General features: G+C 40.9%; 1 protein-coding gene across 6 annotated transcripts in view; it reads right to left on the bottom strand.

Moving 5' to 3' along the window:
- Positions 1 to 17,635, bottom strand: part of GOLIM4 (golgi integral membrane protein 4) — an 84,179-nt gene extending 66,544 nt beyond the window's left edge. For 3 of the 6 annotated variants that reach the window (XM_064585707.1, XM_054504333.2, XM_045903435.3), the window contains exon 1: positions 16,793 to 17,598. Coding sequence is in view for 5 of the 6 variants with exons in the window: in XM_054504333.2 (XP_054360308.1) it covers positions 16,793 to 16,979 (187 nt within the window). In the remaining variant the exon portion in view is untranslated. The other 3 variants (XM_045903430.3, XM_045903431.3, XM_064585721.1) reach the window with 2 other exon arrangements.
- Positions 17,636 to 20,627: the final 2,992 nt, after the last annotated feature.

Raw genomic sequence — 20,627 nt, 5'->3', positions numbered from 1 at the left:
TCTGTACTGATAATAGACCAGCATTTGTAGACAAGATGCGTAAGAATATTAAATTAGCACTAGCAGAGGGGCAATAATAATGATTTTACAAATACACTCAAAATAGTCCTTAAGTGGCATCATCTTACTCAAAATAGTCATCAAGCACATCGAGAAGCTGCTAGTCCTAAATAAGGCAAAAGAACCAGAGCATTCATAGCAGCAGGAATTGATATTATCCAAATGTCCATCAATAGAAGAATGAATAAATTCTAATGGCATACTAAGAGAAATGAACAATCTGTTACTGCATGTAACAGCTTGGATGAATCTCACAAACAATGCTAAACAAAAGAGGCCAGACACAAGAGTATCTATCGTTTGAATTCATTTACGTACAGTACAAAAACAGGCAAATTAATCCACGGTGATTATCCACAGAGGGAGGGGCAGTTAGTGACTTGAAGGGGCTCAACAAAACTACCTGCTGCTGATATTGCTACGTGTTTTGATCTGGTTGCTGGTGACATAAACATGTTTGTGAAAGTTTGCGAAGCTGTATGCTTACAATCTGTGCATTTTTATGTATATAAGTTAAAATTCATGGTTCAATAACTAAAATGTCAAAAAAAAAGTGTTAGATTTGACTGAGCTATTCACATGCCCAATGTTTTATATGCAAAGTATTTGATTCTTTCTTACCATGTCAAATATAAGAAAATATAATAGGTCTAAAAGTAATTTTGCCTTATTTTAAAGTTACAATAGGTAACTAATTTTAGACTACATTTTAATATACACCTGTGCCAAAATCAAACACAGTATTATTTTGAATGTATTAAAAATTGTCCTCTGAAAAAAATGTTTTCTAACACAAATAATTCAGAGAAAATGTGTCACTAACAATGAGAAAAAAATTGAAAATAGTCTTTATATGTCATGAATATTAGTTTTATTATCTTTAAATTTAGCTTTATTGTAAAATTGTTAATATACAGAGCTAAATTTTCTTTTACATAAAATCACTTCTGTATTATGTACCATGTAAAAATTAGGAAAAACAAATTCCCATAGGAGTTTGTGAGAGTATATGTTATAATGAAAAAAGGTTTTGAGAATTATGGAAAAAAAAAAAAGGACACTACTTTAGTAATGGAGAAAAAGTATGGTTAGAACTGTGGATATCTGCTGACAAATTCCAGACCGGGGGGTCTGTGTGAACTCTGTCAGATCAGCACCGTCCAATAGAAACACACTGTGAATCACATTTGTGATATTTAAATTTCTAGTAGCCACATTTTAAAAAGTAAGAAGTATATGTGCACTGTAATATACCAATAATATCGAATGCGACACAGCACTTCGCCAAAATGTAGTGCCACCAAAACAATAAGGTCGTGTTTTCCAGAAAAATATTTCACAATGCTTTAGTTTTGTGATTTTTTAAAAATTTTATTTATTTATTTATTCAGAGAGAGAGAGGGCGAGCAAGCACGAGCAGGGGGAGGGGCACAGGCAGAGGAGAGAGAATCTCAAGCTAACTCCACGCTGAGAGTGGAGCCTGACACAGGGCTTGATCTCAGGACCGAGATCATGACCTGAGCAGAAATCAGAAGCCTAATGCTTAACCAACAGAGTCACCCAGGCACCCCAACAATGCTTTAGTTTTAACTACTGAATTTAAATTAGCTAAAATTTGAAATTCAGTTTCTCAGTCATACCAGCTGCATTTTAATGCTGTACCACACATGACCAGGGGCTACCATATTGGACAGCACAAGTGTCAGATCATTCCATCTCTTGAAGCTTCACTTTCTTCATTGATCAACTAAAGAAGTTATTGTCCAACATACAGAATTCCCAGTGAGAATTTCTGCCAACCGAAGCCCACATGCCCCAATCAAAATGTGGGCCACTCACCATGCAGGAATGCAGACCAGTGTCAAGGGATCTTTGGCCTTTTCAAATACAGTCAGAAATCTGGATGTTTACATAAAATATCTTTCTTTTTCCATGTAGACAATTACTGTGAAATTTTTCAGAGCACTGTGTGGGGCAAACCAAAACATATCCATATGCTACTCTTTGCAACCTGGGTTCTATAAACATTCTTTCCTGCTCTACCAATCTATGATTTATTTAGGAGTGATCTGACTTCTACATCTGGAAGCTAAAAAGCACAGCTGGAGAATCAATTGAGTGGTGAGACTCAAAGGCCCCCTGTGAAGTCAAGGTGAAGCTACAGATGCTAGCAGGAGGTGACAGCCTCTGGTGAAAGCAGGATCCCAGTGTGAGCTTAAGCTCTGTCTACACCCCAGGATGCAGAGGAGTCTAAAAAAAGAATTACTTATTATTAAGGTAAGGGACAGCCTAACACCCTACTTTCTGGGTCAAGGGCAATGTGCCAGAGATAGATGGAACCGGTAATGAAGCCAAGTTTATCACAGTGAATATCACTCTTCTTGCCCTGGGGCCCAGTCCCTATGGAGCCTGCTTGGATCCTCCAGGGCATGTAAGATCCAAAAAACAAAAAAGGTAAACTTGCCACTGACTTTGGAAAGCTGCAGAGGTGAAGCAGGAAGTAGCAGCTTGGGCAGCTACTGGTACCTTCTGCGGACAAAGGGGGGAGGGGCAGGGAGTGGAGCTGGAATTCACCAGTTCAGATGTAAGAATGAACACTAGGGGTCCTATCACCCCCAGGATGGACCTGACAACCAAGGAACACATAGGCCTAGGCTCAAGGGATAGGAATGCTTGCTTATCATTCAAAGGAACCTGTAGGACAAGTAATTAATCAGCACTAAAGAAAGCTCTCACATATGGAACAAAAGATATTTCTCAGATTCCAAGTCTCTTGAGACAGAACAGACCATGGGGGGACCAGACTGAAGTGGTGCCATAAGTTATTAAGGAACATGTGCTACCATGACCCCATGGGCCTCCAATCAACAGCATCCACCTTCTCAGAAGACCTCTGTCCCCAATTTTGTCCTTAAAAACCCTCACATGCAAGCAATCAGAGAGTTCCAGGCTTCTGAGCATTAGTTGTCCATTCTCCTGGGTGGTGCCACACCAATGAACAGCCTATCTTTCTTCACTGCAGAAGCCCAGTGTCAGTTTATACTGGCTTGCTGTGTATCAGGTGGACAAACTCTCATTGGTTTGGTTACCGTGGCAGATGGACTCCAAGGAGACCAGTCCTCTAGCCAGGTGAGTCACCATCTGGGAATATTTTTAACTGCTTATCAGAATCGAAAAAGGATAGAGTTCCCTCTGAAGAGGTGAAGTCAGAAACTCTGTTTTGTGAATATTGTTAAAACCTCATTTTGGTTCCAGGGTGAGAGGACCTTGGAAACCAAGGATAACTAAGGGCCCTGAGTTAGGATTCAAGCAATTTGAACATTAATCCCAAGTGTGTCACTGTCATGCTGTGTGACTTCTGTTTCCTCAAATTTAAAATGGTAATAATACAGCGTATTGCTTTTCTCTATATCTTGCTTCCAGGACCAAATGATATCATGAATATAAATTTGGGAGATATAAATTTCTCATGTAATTACAAGGTATTTTTTATTATTTACTAAGCAATTACTAGTGGATTCTAGGAATGCAGTATATAAAGTGCCATTTAAGTCCCTAATCAGAATCTCAAATTTGAGACGGGTGGAGTAGATTAGGGCTTTAGGGAAATAGCCACTGACTACCCCATTACAAATTTAGCCACTTTCTAGAGGATTCATGGGGTAGGACCAAGGGAGCTCAAATTCCAAGATGGACTTAAAAAGACCTCAGAAGAAGGAATTTGCCCTAAACCATAACCTTTTTTATTTTAGGTCACTGATGCTTTGAGGAGCTGATAAAAGCTATGGCTTCTGTCTTGGAAAAAGGCACATTTAAGGAGCTGACATATATTTTCAGGAAGTTCATGGACCCCCATGGATCCCAAATTGAAAATGCCACCCTTAAAGAAGAGAGGGTCACAGATGAGACACACAATATGGCCTTAGGAATGAGCTATTGCTGGGTAGAAGGCAGTTTTGAGAACAGCTGGAGGCCTACAATAAAACAAAGTAGTCTTTCTTTAAAGACTCAGCCTCTACTCAAAGTACTGCTACCATGGGACCCTCAGATGAAGACTTCTTAGGGTCTAAATAAGGAGTCTGATAATCACTCACAAAAGCATCATTCTAGCTAACCGGGTTAGTAGCTACTACTTCCTTGGACAGTTTAACAACAGAGCACATCCTCTAGCTTAATCCAAATGGGTACTAATCAACCAATGGAGCAAAAGATACATGAGAAAAAAAATTATGCAACCTATTAAGTCTCCCTAAGAACCACACTGCACATGTTAATACTGCATTGTAGAACATGTAGAGAATTTTTTACATTTTGGTTTTGGGGACATAGAATGAAGACTGATGAAGGATAGCTGGAAGAAAGGCAGGCAGGAACAAGGCCCTCCCGTTGCCCCACCCCACCCCAACCCTAAGAGGAAACCACCCTTAAAAGGATTTTATGACACCCTGGAAGGAGAACTCCACCCTTTCCCATGTGATAGATGACAAAAACCTGATTGGGTAACAGGCTCATGGAGGGTTAACAGGATTAAACCAGCCCAACAAGCCCATAAAAGCCCCTAGACTGGGGCACCTGGGTGGCTCAGTCAGTTAAGCATCTGCCTTTGGCTCAAGTCATGATCCCAAGGTCCTGGGATCCAGCCCTGCGTCGGGCTCCCTGCTCAGCAGGGGAGTCTGCTTCTCTCTCTCTCTCTCTCCCTCTGCCCCTGCTTGTGCTCTCTCACTCACTAATAAATAAAATCTTAAAAAAAAAAAAAAATTCCTAGACTTAGAAACTCCAGTGGCAACTCTCTTGTGTCCCTTCCCTCTTCAGGAGCTTTGTACTATCACTCAACAAACTTTGCTTTGTTCCCCACCACTCTGTCTGGTCTACCTCTTCATTCTTCAAAGTGGCATGACTAAAGGAAAAGAAATCCTGAAATATGACCACATATCACAAGGGACTTAATGGTATCCATGTGAATATCACAAAGGAAAAGATGTCCACAGCAGCCCAGAGTATCAGTGAATATGATGGCAGCAATCTGGCACCCACAAAGGTATCAGTGGGGCAGGAAGAGAATCATCTTCCTTTGCAGAAGGAAGCAATTCACAGAATTTCACAGAAATTCACAGCAACTTTTCACTAACAAGGAGAGAACTCTTCTTGATTCTTGAATGGCATATGGCCTCAAACACATTTTGACAAGATATTCCCTATCCACTTCCCAATCCTATCTCTCATAGAAATTCATTTAGGAAGGTATAACAGAAGTCAAATGGAAAACAGAAATATTTGGGGCTCGGTTGGTTAATTGTCTCACTCCTGATCACAGCTCCCATCTTGATCTCAGGGTTGTGAGAAATACTGATCTCGTATTTACTCGTAATTTCTAAATTACTTATAATTACTAAAATATGTTAAGAAGGGTGAGGTCAGGGCACCTGGGTGGCTCAGTTGGTTAAGCGACTGCCTTCGGCTCAGGTCATGATCCTGGAGTCCCGGGATCGAGTCCCGCATCAGGCTCCCTGCTCAGCAGGGAGTCTGCTTCTCCCTCTGACCCTTCTCTCTCTCATGCTCTCTGTATCTCATTCTCTCTGTCTCAAATAAATAAATAAAATCTTTAAAAAAAAAAAAAAAGAAGGGTGAGGTCATATCATGAATTTGGAATACCAATTGTTTAGAAAACATTTAATGTCTTTTTCATAATATGCTCTTATAATCTATTTTTATTAATATTATGAAAGAATACTCTTCTATTGTAGTTTTTTAAACTTGATTTTCAAAGAGACCAATGAACAAGTTGAAATCACCAGTCATGCAATTAATGTTCTTTCTTTAAATCAAAGATATTGGGGCACCTGGGTGGCTCAGTCGTTAAGTGTCTGCCTTTGGCTCAGGTCATGATCCCAGGGTCCTGGGATCGAATCCCGCATAGGGCTCCCTGCTCTGAGGGAAGCCTGCTTCTCCCTCTCCCCCTCCCCTATTATCTAAAGATAATAGAAAGATATTATCTTTCTAAGACCAGTAAAACCCATCCCTTCCAAATTTATCTTCTGACCATCAAATAACAAGGTCTTCACCAAGGACTGCAGTCTATAAAATCAGAAGGAACAGTCAGAAGTAAAAATATTATATGAACAAACACACTGCACTGCATTCTTATGTACTTGCCAAAAAAATACAGTCAAATATTGTATGAGTGAGACCTTTTCACATATTGCCAATAGATTTTGAAATTCCTCAAGGACATGATCCTTTCCACTATGGGATCTCCCTTGGCAGTTTACTAGTTGGGTTTATATTTCAGAGCGTTGCATGGGACTCTTTTAATTTCAATCTTTACAGGTCAAATGGTTTAAATACCAGATAATTTCTCTCTAAAGTGCCATGATTTCAAATGCCACTTTTTGCTAATACACTTCAAATTAAATAATAAATCACATTAAAATATGTAGTAACACATTTTTACGAAAGTATTATGTTGGATCATCCAAGAAAATAATTTAGAACAGTGCCTGCTACAGAGCAAGTGCTCAGTGAATGTTAGTTTATGATGACCTTGGTGATGATACTGCCAACAATGACAATAATGACATTATTACCTGCCACTTTGTGGTAGGCAGCTCCTAAGATGACCCCAATGACCTCCACCTTCTGTTATTTGGGCCCTCACAAACCCCTTCCCTTGAGCATGGACTGAACTTAGTGATTCAATTCTAATGAACAGAACATGGCAGAAGTGATGGGTTATCACTTTCAAGATTGAGGTTATTAAAATACTTTCACTTTCATCTTAGGTTCTTGCATACTCTCTCTTTAGCTCTCCCTTGGATCTTTTGCCCTGAGGAAAGCCCACTATGATTTTTTAAGTTCCCTGGTGGAACTGTAGAAAGTCCTAGGGAAAGGCCCAGATAACTGAGATTAAAAGCGGATCTTCTGAGGCCTACCAACAAACACAATAGTGAATTCTGAAGCAGATCATTCAATCCCAGGCAAGTTTTAAGATGACTAAAACCCTGGTCAGCAGCTTGACTGCAACATCATGAGAGATCTTGAAAAAAATCACCCAGCTAAGCCCAGATTACTTTCCCATAGTAACTGTGAGATAACATTTGTTGTTCTAAGCCAATTCAGTTTGGGGATAATTGGCTCTGCAATAGGATAACCAATACATATTTTGGAATAGGGTGCTGCCATCACAAAAATCTGAAAAGTAAACAGCTTTGGAACTGTGCAATGGGCCTTAAGAAGAGTGTGAGTCAACATGCAAAGTGCCTTAAACATATTCACAGAATTTTGGACTTTGAAGAGATTGCAAGGAAGGGCATAAATGAAAATGAGGAAAATTTTATTGGAAACTGGAAATTATGTAGTGGCAAAAGGTTTAACAATACCCACACTTATGCAGAGTTACATAACCTACAGTCACTTGCAGTTATATAAGAAGTAAAAAAAAAAAAAAATGTGCTGAATGAACTGGGTAATTTAGCTAAGATTTCCCAGCAAAGTGCTGAAGATGCTACCTGGTTTCTTCTTGCTGATTATAGTAAACTGTGAGAAGATAAATTGAGGGAAGGACTGTTGAACAAAAAGGAGGCAGGACTTGATAGTTCTGAAAATTCTCAGCGTCTCTGGACAGCAAACAATGCTGAAATTAAGAAACAGCTTCCACGCAAAGATCAATTCCAGAAAACTGTCAGAGAATACATGGTCTAAAGATGAGACAGATGTGGCTTCAGAAATCCTTGTTAAGACCTTAGAAATGTGCCCCCCCCCTTTTTTTCAGAGAGAGAGTGAGAGCATGCATGTGCAAGTTGGGGGGGGAGAGGGACAGAGGGACAGAGAGAATCCCAAGCAGGCTCCACACCCAGCATGGAACCTGACACAGGGCTCGATCTCAGTACCCTGAGATCATGACCTGAGTCGAAACCAAGAATCGGAGGTGCAATCGACTGAGCCATCCAGGCGCCCCAGAAATGTGGCCTCTTAAAGAGCTATTCAGTCAGACTATAAGTCTCCTAAAAGCTTAAGGTTATGACACAGAGAGCCTATCAACAGGCCTTTGGAAAGGGAAAGGTCACTGCCTATCCCTTGTCTCAGCAGAAGCCCCAGGTAGAGAAGGATTTATCTCCAAGAAATATGTGGGTGTGGTTTTTGTCTAATAGAGTAAACCCCAAGTTTCACAGGAGACTGACAAAAGTTTTGAGAGGATTTGATCAGCAGAAACCCTGCTGGTTTAGAATGAAAGGACCAGAGACTGTACTAAATGAAAAAAGGCCATATAACCCCCAATTCTACTGTCAGGCAGCAGGCTGAGAAAACTCGGCTGCAGAACACATGCTACCTTTCATGAAAAAAAGGAAAGATGACTCAGAGAGTAGAGCCAAAAGCCCAAGGAGTAGAATCAAAAGCCATGGAGAATTATCCCCAGGTCTGGAAACTTAGTCAAGGAACATCTGCCTAGCTGGATTTCAGAATTGCTATGGACCAGTGACTCCTACATACCATGCATGTTACCCTTTTTTGAACAAGAACACGTAGGTATCTTATGCCAGCCTCATTGCTGTAGGCTGGTTGTATTGAGGTCAGTATCTTGACTCTATTTTCACAGATATAGAGATGACAAGGAACTGTACTTGAGGAACTATACCCAAGGAGCCTCACCCACACCCAGATCAAACTTAGATGACTTCTGGATTTAGAGCCGATGCTCACCTACATAGTGAAGACAAGTTATTTTTCATCTTCTCATGAAAGTGATGCTTGACATCAGTGCAAATTAACGTGTTTTATAGCATCAAACCTTTAAAAAGGATATAAAATTCTTTTAAAAATCAATGCGTTAATAGGTTGAGAGATTATAGATTTAATCTCACTAATGTAAAACTTAAACTATTCTACATAACAAAGTTAAGTAAAAAAGTAATTAACAGCCACCCAATTTTAATCTGCTTAGAATATCTACTATATAGCATCATAGCTATTGTTAAGATCATACAAGCAATGTCAAAGCTCTCTTAAATATCTTGATTTGCAGATTTTTTTGTTGTTGTTTGTAATAAAAATTCCACTTAAAGAAGGGGTTTAAATGATATGTGAAATGGGAAATAAAATGTTCGACTCTCCTAAAATGATTATATATTTTTCTTAAACTCGCTCTCAACAGAAAGGAAATAGTGTCATTCAAATGTGCTATAATGCCTTATCTTTCAGAATGACAGCCCATCTTTTACTTTTCTATTCACAATCTATCATATTGTGACATTTTATATATGAAAAAAATAGTTAAGGCAATATTTTTTAAAATGTCATACTGTTTTAAAGAACAATTTATTTCATGCCCACATCCCTCCAGGCTATGAGTCTATTTAGTGAGGTTTATTAGTGAAGGGCAATGACTGGCATGTCCTCTGAATAAGCACTCACTGGCCAATAAAAACAAAGAACTCAAATATGCCATTCAGAAATACATAGCATTGTTTAAAAATAGCAACACCCATTTCTGCTGGAACTGAGAAGAGGGTACTGGTCTCCAGAGAGGGCAGAGCACAGTAGAGGAATGCTATGCTGTTTTGGAAGTCAGGATACGTGGACTTGAGATATATGATAAATGATTAATCCGCTTCAGAACTGTTTCTTTAGCTATAAAATTCAATGTCTGTTTCAGATTCAGTTAACGCATTCCTGAACTACAGACATGCAGGTACTCAAACAGGACTTTTTACTTTATGTATGCAAAACCTGCACAGGTACTATGGATTGCCAAATTTCACTTTTTCCCCTAAAACAAACTTCTAAAAAAAAAAAACCCTGTACACTACTACCTTGTAAATGGAAAATATGATTTACATGGTATTAATGGATATAGTGACTGTAAATTTAAAATGCAATAAAACAACAAACAATTATTAAATTCCAGCTATCAAACTGTGGGCTGACCTTATTCAGCTCTCTGGTAAAACAAATGAGTAACTATATCTAAGAGAGAGATTCTAGCATCAAACTGAGAGTTTCTCCTTGACTTGTCAAGAAAACAGTGAAAGGGAAATCAAAAGGGCTTAAGGTTTTTATTATATGATTCAATGTTATTTAATGCAGCATCTGCATACCAACCAAAATCAACTCCATGTCAACCAAAATTACCTTTTGTAACAGCAGCAAATGTCCTACACTCTGCATCAAATAATCACCCTGTTACTTCTGATTCTAAATTTTATCTTGACTCTTCATACGACCCACCTAACCTACTTTCCCAAGCCATCGATATTGTCATGAGACACACGAAAATAATTTTGAGGGCAATGGAGTACTGTGAAAAGAACATGGCTGGGAAGTTACATTAGGGTTCTAAGCTCAGTTTCATTAGATTTGACCTTGACACTAGCAAGTTAATTAACCCCTCTGAGCCTCAGAATGCTCACTCACATTAACGTGCTTATGTCACTGTTAAAAGAAAAAAAATGCATGTAACATGCTTAACACGGCACCTGAACCTGGTAGACATTCAACAAATATTATGTATTTAAAATAATTTAATTTCGGGGCACCTGGGTGGCTCAGTCGTTAAGCGTCTGCCTTCGGCTCAGGTCATGATCCCAGGGTCCTGGGATCGAGCCCTGCATCGGGCTCCCTCCTCGGTGGGAAGCCTGCTTATCTCTCTCCCACTCCCCCTGCTTATGTTCCCTCTCTCACTGTGTCTCTTTCTCTGTTAAATAAATAAAATCTTAAAAAAAATAAAAATAAAAAAATAAAATAATTTAATTTCTTCAAATAAATTTTCAAAATTCTATCAAAATACATTCCCTTTAAATAACAGTGGCTTGAAAGGGAAAAAAAAAATAGTTTGCCACTTTTCTTTTATAATAAAGTTGTATTATATATAACTTTTACTTCCGAAGCTACAAAATCCATAAAGCACTGACTGGCAAAAGTAGCAAAAACATTTTGTCCTCAATGATAAAATAAAAACACTTATTTGTCAAAAAGAAAAAGAGCACTCTTAATTGATCCCACCTAAGTGTACACAGGCCTTTTCTTTCTTAAAAAAAAAAAGAAAAAGAAAAAGAAAAGAAAGGGTCAATACAGTAGAAAAGACAGAGTGACAATGTCTTAAATAAAAGTTTCAGCCAAGTTGGGCACTTAATTCTGAAAAGAGCCACATTTAGACCACAACTAATAACACTATTGCCTACTAGATGCAGTAAACAATGAGCAAAATAAAAAGCAGTCCAATGCTAATCCAGCAACAGCAGTCCTGGTCACCTAATAAATGTAGTAGTGCTCTGGGACCCGTGCTAGTCATTTTGGATGTATTATTTACAATCTATACAAGTGTGCAAAATAGACATTGTTATCCCCAGTTCAACATGAAGAAACTGAAGCCCAGAGGCGTTTCTTGCCTGTTCAATGCCTCTTCCTGTGAACACCAGAGCTGTATTCAAACAGTACTTGATGCCAAAACCAACCTCCCTTCACTAGTTCGTTTCTCTCTTTTTAGACATAAACACATGAGCAAGAATATTCCTCAGTGCTTTGAAAAGTCATAAACTGATAGCAGTCCCGTTCGTTCCCTCTTTCCCTTCTTTTAGTTTCTCTCAAATCTGTTGCATATCAGTTCTCCAACGCCAAGTCACTCATTCGTTGACAGCTGCTGAAACCTGTCTTGTGCCCCAGCCCTATAAGAAACTGTCCTCGGAAAGGCAGAAGAGAATAAAGTCAAGGTAAGTCTTCCAGTTTATCTGGGACTTAAACTAAAGGCTCACAAATAATGAGAAATTCTCTTATGTGGTCAACCAATATGGGCATGTTCCAATTTATACAGATGACTAAGGCAGACACAATATGTAGAATCTTACAAATTTGTGCAAATCATATATATTTAACAGAACGCTTAATTGAGTCAGATTTTCACAAAGTACCTAGAAGCTTTCATCTTTTATTCAGGGAGTGCATTTTAAGGCAGGGGTTTACATATAAATAAAAACTACTGAAGTTAAAGAATATTTAATTCTATTTTTTAGATGAAAATGTTCATCTAATGAACAGTATCTAGTTGATGTTTTTAAGGCCTAACTTTGCACTTGAAAATGAGTACACCTAACCACATACAGCCCACACTCCTGGGTCTAAATCACTGAGTTTTGTGAACCACTCTGTTGTACAGTCCAAAATGTAAGCCTTATAATTCCAAGCACTGTATGCCGGGTAACATGATTGATCCTCATGACAACCTATTATAAGCATTATTATTCTGATTATTACGTATGATAAAAGTGGGTCACAGAGAAGTAATTTGCCCAAGATCACACAGACGGTAAAAAAAAAAAAAAAAAGACAGCAAGACTTGAAACCCAAGTATTCTGACCCCTCAGCCTGTAGCCACTACACTTCCCTGCCTACTGTATAGAAGCACATTCATAAGCAGAGAATACCACAAAGCTATAGACCTACTCTCTACTGAGCGCCTACTATATGCCAGGCACCACGCGCTGGAGATGAAAGAAAGCCTGGCCCTGAGCTGAAGGAGACTCTTAACTCTTTTTTAAGCAGATTCAGGGTAGGTTAAAAACAAAGAAGTCACCAGTTCCAATGTGATAGGTTCACGCTCAGGCTAGCGTGCCATCCTGTGTTAGGAGAACACAATGCAAGGGACAACTAACTTAAATAACAGTATGAGCCTTAGAAGCACCAAACTTTTTAATTTTTTTTTTTAAAGAGAGCTCACATGCATGAGCAGGGGAGGGACAGAGGGAGAAGCAGACCCCCTCCCCCTCAATGAGCAGAAAGCCTGACAGGTGGCTCTATCTCAGAACCCTGGGATCATGACCTGAGCCAAAGGCAGACGCTTAACCGACTGAGCCACCCAGGCGCCCACTTTTTTTTTACTTTAAATAGCTGTAATACACTTATCTGGAACAGGAGCGTAGGAAACATTATATAAACCTTTTCTTAATGGTTTCTGGCCATCACTGGGAGGACCAAAAGCACTGCAAAAATGTAATACAGTGTTTCAGGAATGAGGGGCTATTTGCCCCTACTTTTAAAAAATTTAAATAGTTCTATCTCTATTCCAGATCCTATTACACAAGGTTATTGCCTACCCTAGGAGTTACACCTTCTTCTTATCTGATATGACACAGAAGAGAGTTAATCAGTAACCCTACTTTATTTTTTTAAGCTTAAATTGTCAATGAAGGTCCCTTCTCCAGAGGAAAGTACTTGGATTCATGTCCGTTTACCTGTTTCCTTTGATGTTCAATCAGGTACAATAAGAGGAGGTAGCTAATTATAAAAACAAATTTTGTCAGTTTTAAAACTTTTACCCATGACAAACCTGGGAAGAGAAAGATGTGAACTATCTTACCTCAAACAGGGACCATGATGATAATAATAACAGATCATTAAAGATGTTTAATGAGCAGTACCTACTGTGTGCCAGGTATGTGCTAGGAGCTTCATAGGTATTCATTATTTTATCCTCACATTATCCCTACGAAATAGATCATTCTAATCTCCATCGTCTAAATCAGAAAAATGAGGGCCAAGTTCACACAGAAGGTTGCAGAACTAGAATTTGAATCACATGCTGGGGTAAAAGCAACAATAAAACCCTCGGACGTCTTTGCGGCCAAGCAAGTAAAGTAAATGTGTGAAGTGGCTCCGTTTTAAGATTACAGGGCTGCAATTCTCAACCTTGGCTGCATATCGTAATCACCTGGGGAAGACACCATGTGGGTTTCACCCCCACAGATTGTGAGTGATTGGGTTTGGGAGCTGCCCACGTGACTCTTAGGGGCAGTCAGAGCTAAGAACCACTGTGTATAGACACAGAGGGTGGGGCATGGCCCACCTGAAAGCAGTTTTAAAAAAAATTTAAGAGGTTAACTAAACACTGTGCTGGTCAAAGGTTTGTAACCACTGCCTCTGCCACCTATATGTAACCTCTGCCCCACTACTCAGTAGAATTAATGTGCGGCAGAAGCGGGAGATAGTGGAGGAAAGAGACATACTGGCTGGCAGACAGACATTTGTTTTTACTGGAGAGGACGTTGCTTAGTCTTGGAACTTGCCCCAGGTCACCCCTCACCATCTCCTATTTATGGAACGGGTCTACTACAAAAGGCACGTGCAGTTAGACGTAACCTACTCTCAAAATAATCTCTGGAGTACAACCCATTCTTAAACTGAAGATGACCTAAATATGCTCACTTAACAAATGTATACCTTCAAATTACAGGGCCAAACTACTTAAACATTTCAAGAGTCATATTTTTTTTTTTTTTAAAGAAGGCCACTCATAATTAACTCTGATCTTAATCCAACCCAGGTCAAGAGATCTCACTTAACTAAACGATTCCTAAGAATGGAGAGCCTAATGCCCTCAAAACAAATCTATGCACATGGTACAACATAGCGCTGCTGAGGAAAGTGTCATTTGTCATTGGAAAAGGGAAGCAAAAGCTGCATACCATCAGAAAAATCTTCATTAAATGGCCTGCAGATGTGAAATACAAAATACATGCTCTAGAAGTCAATCGTGAATCCATTAAAAAAAGAAACTATAGCCTGCTTAGGAAATAATTCTTCATGCATAACCGTATTATAATTGTTGCAGCACAATTCAAGAGGAAATGGCAAAATACATTAAGAAACGGACGTTAGGTCCACTCAAACTAGCTATTTTTTCATCTCCTGCTACAAAACAAATGTTGTATATTTTAATGGCCTTTTATTACCACTTGCCACCAGTCTCCCCCACTACCACCACCAAAAGAAGGCAAATAAAAGGAGAAAAGAAATTGAGATTGATTTTCAAGATGAAATACTGCAAATACAGGCCATGACTCAGAAATCAGGGCCTCAGTCAGTCAGTTCCAGCATTGGCTGCTGAGGCAGAAGCTCTACTTGGGCAAAATATTTCGTTGTTATTTTGTTTTGTTTTGCTTTTCAAAAAGCAGAAACAGGGAAGTGAAGCCTGAGAAAGCAGACAAAAGAGTGCAGAATTAATCTTCTCACCACAGTTCAGGATAACTAGCTCGTTTGTTGACTGAATAAATATATATTGATTCCTTCATGAGTGTCAGGCACTGTGCACTGCTGAGGATGTATTGGTGAACTTGACCGTGTCTGTTTGCTTGGGTCTCCTAAACTAAGACACCAAGGCACCAACCTCATATCATCCACCATACACGCCCCTGCCAGCCACATATGGGAAAATCCAGTCCTGCCCTTGTAGTATTAGATGGCAAATTTTTCCCTTTGTCTAACTGTACTGAACTTCATAGGGAAACCACTAATGTCTTCTAAGTAAAATAAGTAAATACATAAATACCCAAAATTTGTATACCAACAATAAGTCATGGGTAAATTTCAACAAGTTTAAAGAAAAACTTTCTTAACCTAAGTCTGTATCAAAACAGGTTTTCCTTTTGAACCAAACCCAGCTCACATATTTTCACTGCCTGTGGCTATGCAGCTTCAGTAAGCTAAAAATACTTCCCTTTCTTCTAAGTTGGGAAGAGAAAATAAGACCAAGCAATCAGCCGCATGTCATTTTCTCTCATTTTAATTTTTTTTACTAGAAAACACTCAAAATAGCTGAAGCAACGAAAAGGCATCTGTTTTCCATTTGTATACACATACCCTGACACAAACATCCATCCAGCTTGTATCTTCCCAGTAACATGAAATAAGCTATATTTGCATTATCAGCAAAGACTGTCAACATTTCACTACTCACAGCTTTCTAGTATTACTTTTTTTGGTTGGGGAGAAGACTGCATGACTGCTGAAAACTAGACACAAGTACAAGTAAAAGCTTTCAAAAAAATATGTATAGGATGACTATGCTCTTAAGACCACATGGTGCTTAGTTTGCAGTCCTGCATCATTTATGTTTCTGAAATTTACATTAAATGAGATTCTAAAATAGAAGGATAGGAATTTTAAATCTTTCTGCAGGTCTTGCTCAAGTTGTGTTCACTGTATCTGATAGAATGAAAAACTGTGTTTCTCCCCTTGGACTTCTCAAGGCTAACTGTAAAATACACAACACACAGACACCCTTACCTCTGCGATAAACTAAAAGTTACTCAGGAAGACAAACTTTTTTTTCCCCAAAAAAACATACCTGCAGGATGGTGAACAGTAGTAGTGTGGGCTTTTCCAACACTTCCAACATCGCTAAAGTCACCCTATTAAGTTAACAGAAACTAGCAGGTCTAGGTTCCATTCGATTGGGCCATGGTTTGGGCAGCTAGGTCATGGCTAAATTTCCCTTGAAAAAACAGCATAGTTTGAATAATCGCGGCCAATCTCCATTTCTTATGCTACTGACAAAGTCAACTCAAAGCGAATACCCAGCAACGGAGACCATGCCCCCCGCCCCACCCCGGGATGGGCTGGCAGAAACGGAGGAAGGGCTACTGGTCGGCCTGCCCAGACTACAGCTGGGCCACTGACAAGTGCTGGGGTAAAGCGCTCAGTGGGCACCGTCCCATCCAACGCCCGGCGCGACCGGCCGCTGGTGCTACCCATTTCAAACGTAACCGCCGGAGGAAGTGGGAGGTGGGGATGTCATCTCCCCTGACACTTCGGGGACCCGGCGGCCCTGCAGGGCTCGCCTCTGATGTCGGTGATGGTCACAAGTGGCACCCGCAGTGCCAGCGTTTCACCAATGCCACTTTTCCAGCCGGGGCGGGAGGCGCGGGGCGAAGTTGGCCACCGGCCGCGCGCGTCCCGTTAACCGTACCTTGTAACTGGGCGGAAAGGGACTCCTGGTGCTGCTGGTACTTGAGCGCCACCGCCTCGGCTTTCCGCAGCTGCGTCTGCAGCTCGTAGTAGAGCATCGCGCCGTAGAGAAAGCCGAACACCACGGTCAGCAGCAGCAGCGTCTGGAAAATCCGCTTTTGCTTTCGGGAGCACATCCCGTTTCCCATAGTCCCGCCTGGACCCCGCGCCGCGGCCGCCCCCGCCGCCGCCGTCCCTTCCTCCCCTCTGCCCGAGCGCAGCGCCTCAGCAGCGGCCGCCGCAGGAGGTGGCCGGGCGCAGCATGAGGAGAAGACGCGAGACACAAAAGCGGGGCCCGAGGGGAAGTGGCGCCCGCTCAGCCCCCGCGCGCCGCGGGGCGCACAGCCATCGACGCCGCCTGGGCAGCGGCCGCCAAACTTTTGCGAGGCTGGCTCTCCGCGAGTGCACGGGCCCGAGAGTGGGCCCTCCGCATACTTCCGAGCGGGCTGTGCCCGCGCCGGTCCCCAGACGCCGCCTGCCTTTTTTCCTCCTCCCCACTTTTTGGCTCGGCTGCCCCCGGCGGCGCTCGGAGTCCCGCCCCGGCCGCTCCCCGCCCCCTCGCGGCGGCTCCCCACTGCGCGACTTTGTTGCCACCAAAAGGAGGGGGTGCGCGCCCAACAAAGGGACCCGGCTCCCGGCGGCGCCTCCGTGCGCGGCTTGCGGGGGTAGGTGGATGGGCGGGGGCCGACGGGCCCGGCGGGGTTTGGGGGACGGCGGGCCGGTGTCACTGACGGGGCTGCCGAACCTCGGCCGCCGCCGCCTCCCACCCAACTTACGTGTCACCCACGGCCCCGCTATTCTGGCCAACGGGATTCCGGGAGGAAGTCCCACTCGGGCTCCCCGCTCATTGGGCCCGTCCGAGCCGCCGCTCCCTCCCTTCGGGGAGGCAGTGCGGAGCTCGATTGGACGCCCGCTTTGTCCGTCCGACCCCGGGCCGCGCCTTCCCTCCCACCGCGGGGGCCCGCGGGGGGCTCCGTGGGCAGAGCGGCCGCCTGGCGCCGGGGTGCGCCCACGTGGAGCGCGGGTGGATGGGGAGAGGTCGCCAAGCCGGGGCGGGGAGGTTGGGGTGCCCGGGCGACGTGTCCCGGCTTGCGGCTGGGCGAGCTACGGTGCGCACGTGTGTGAGTGCAAGTGAGTGTGTGCGTGACCCAGCACTCGGAATGCACGTGGGGAGAGGAGTACAGTGTATATAAGTGGGAGAGAGTGGGTGGGAGCAACTGCTTACACTCTAGCAAATACCCTTTCTCTCTTTCTTACCCCAGCCACTGGGCAGATGCGGCAGACACGTAGCATAGCTACACAGTCAGCATAAGCTGCGTAGCCGAACCGGCGATGTCTTTTGCCAATGGACTCTTGCCCCATCCCGCGTGCTAGCGTGAATGCGTGTGTGCTCACTGATGGCAGGACGCGAGTCGGGAGAGTCAGCCACGCTAACACGGTAGACTTACTGCTCAACTGTCCATGTGGGTTGGGGAAATCAGCTTGCCTTTGGCAGAGGGGAAAGAAATGATCTCATATTCTTCCCCGGGCTCCAAACAGAGTAATTTAAAAACAAATCTCAGAGGCTGAAATAAGTATGCATACATTTTGTCATATGTATTTGCTGGATTGTACATCAGTTACATTGCTAAATTACATTTTAAAGGCCAACAAAGGTTCCCTATGTAAAACAAAGTAAAACTTAATAACCACAAACCTCTTCAAAGAAAATCAAATTCAAAGAAAACAGTGCTTTTGTTCTTTTTATGTACTTGAGGGGGAAAAATTGAGGTTAGGCATAAATGATCATTTTGTTTCTGCTCTTGACCTGACATCTAAGAAAGTAAATTATTTCTCAAATGCCTCAGAAATGTCATGGAATTTATTTTATGCTGCATAATTTTTATGATATTCTAACCAGACTTTAGTTATCACAATAATAGCCAATGGGTGCTCAAAATGAGGGTAGATCTGCATAGCCAATTAAACATAAAGGTGGTCTCTGGTGCAGAACTTTTTTAGGTAGACTCTGAAATTAGAGAATGCTAAACCATAAAATAAACCTCATTACAACCTAGCAAGCCTATGACATTTATACTACCATGAAAACTAAGTTTGCCTGGCATCTGCTTTTCCCTAATAAACAATAACTTACAATATAACAATAATTATATTGTTCAAAATGCTTTCATTTACAAATACACTATCTCACTTATCACACCCAGATTAAGTATTAGCCTCACAGTTTGGTAAAGAAACTAAAGTTTATTAAAGGGACTGTGATAGCTCTAGGACCTACATTCCACATGCAGAAAGGAGTTCAGCAGTAGATCTAGGTTAGAATCCTGCTGTTTTTATCTCTTTCTCCTGTGGAAGCCAAGTTCTCATTCTTTTTAAACAAATGATATTAACAAACTGTGTCTGCTCCGTTAAAATGAGAACCTGGTTTAAAAAGAAAATTATTTAAGGAAGTTTTAGAATTTTGTTCTGTCATACAGATATTATATAGCCTTACTCATTATTCAATCTACCACTGTTTAAATTTCCCTCGTTCAGTTTTACTTCTAAAAATTGAGACTGGGTAATTCCTGCAACCTTGTTAAAATTCCTTATAAAAAGTCCTTAGTATTATCAGTGTACAATTTGCTAAATAAACACTTCTTCCAAAAGTACTACCAAAACTACTCTGGAAATGAAGTTTTATAGCAACAATCCTGGCCCATAATAGGAGAGAAAATTACCTTAACTGAAAAGGAAGGAAGGGAGGGAGGGAGGGAAGGAAAGACAGACAAAGGAAAAAAGAAAGAGAGAGAGAGAAAGGAAGGAAGAAATTGTACAGAGGATTGGAAAATTATTACTCCTACATTACACAGTATGCAATATTTAGTTGTATTTCAGAATCTTTGGAAAATCCTATGCTTCTAGGATACATGATTACTCATTTTAAAAATCTGATTCCTTTGCATCTGATTTCAGAATCCAAAGGTATTCTTTGCCTAAAGCTGCTGGCTGACGCTACAGAATATAATAAATGTAGGCCATAAAACACAACTCAATATTTTAGTCATAAAATTTGAAAGAGAACAAAAATTATTACCTGGACTTATCCATTATTTCCAATTCAGGAAGAGTATGCAGAAGTATATAAAATCACTAATGGCAGTGTCTTTATAAAATTACTTTTCCAAGGTGAAGTATGCTGCTAGTTTCTTAAAAATATCAGTATAAAGCTTTTGAGAGGCCAACATTGGGGAAGCTATCCAGGGCCTATAAATTTAATTTACATAACATTGCCTTTGGGTAGAACTTGTAATAGATGAGCTATTTCTACTGGTCTTGTGAGGTCCATTGTTAGTTCTATTTTACTTTTATTTATCATTTTTTAAATAGTATTATATAATTATATTTCTATATGCCATATATTTAACAATATATATAATTTTAAAATTATATATCCTGAGGTATTTTACCAGTTTAATATTTTATTTCTAAGGCAGGAAGAAATTAAAGATTCAAGGTCTTACATTTGAGAAGGACTAAGGTAGTATTTGGAAACCTTAGCATTCTTTCCAGTTTTACTAAATTTATCATTTCAATAAAATTTGTTCATTTTCAAAATAGGGGAAGGCAAGAAAAATATAGTTGAGGGATACTGCAGGTGTATAATTAATAAAAATAGATGACCCACCCTAGAGTAAGTAGTTTCCATTGTCTGTGAAATTTTTAAATTAAATCTCTTTACTACAAATTGAATTCAATAGTTTGCAAGAGACATCAACACCTAAGAAAAGGTGATGAATGTTAAATAATTTTTTAAA

Source organism: Mirounga angustirostris, unplaced genomic scaffold (assembly GCF_029215605.1).
Source record: "Mirounga angustirostris isolate CCGP_5_RB_7025 unplaced genomic scaffold, mMirAng1.0.hap1 SCAF_1, whole genome shotgun sequence".
Classification (NCBI taxonomy): Eukaryota; Metazoa; Chordata; class Mammalia; order Carnivora; family Phocidae; genus Mirounga; species Mirounga angustirostris.
This window is presented reverse-complemented; position numbering and strand designations above follow the sequence as displayed.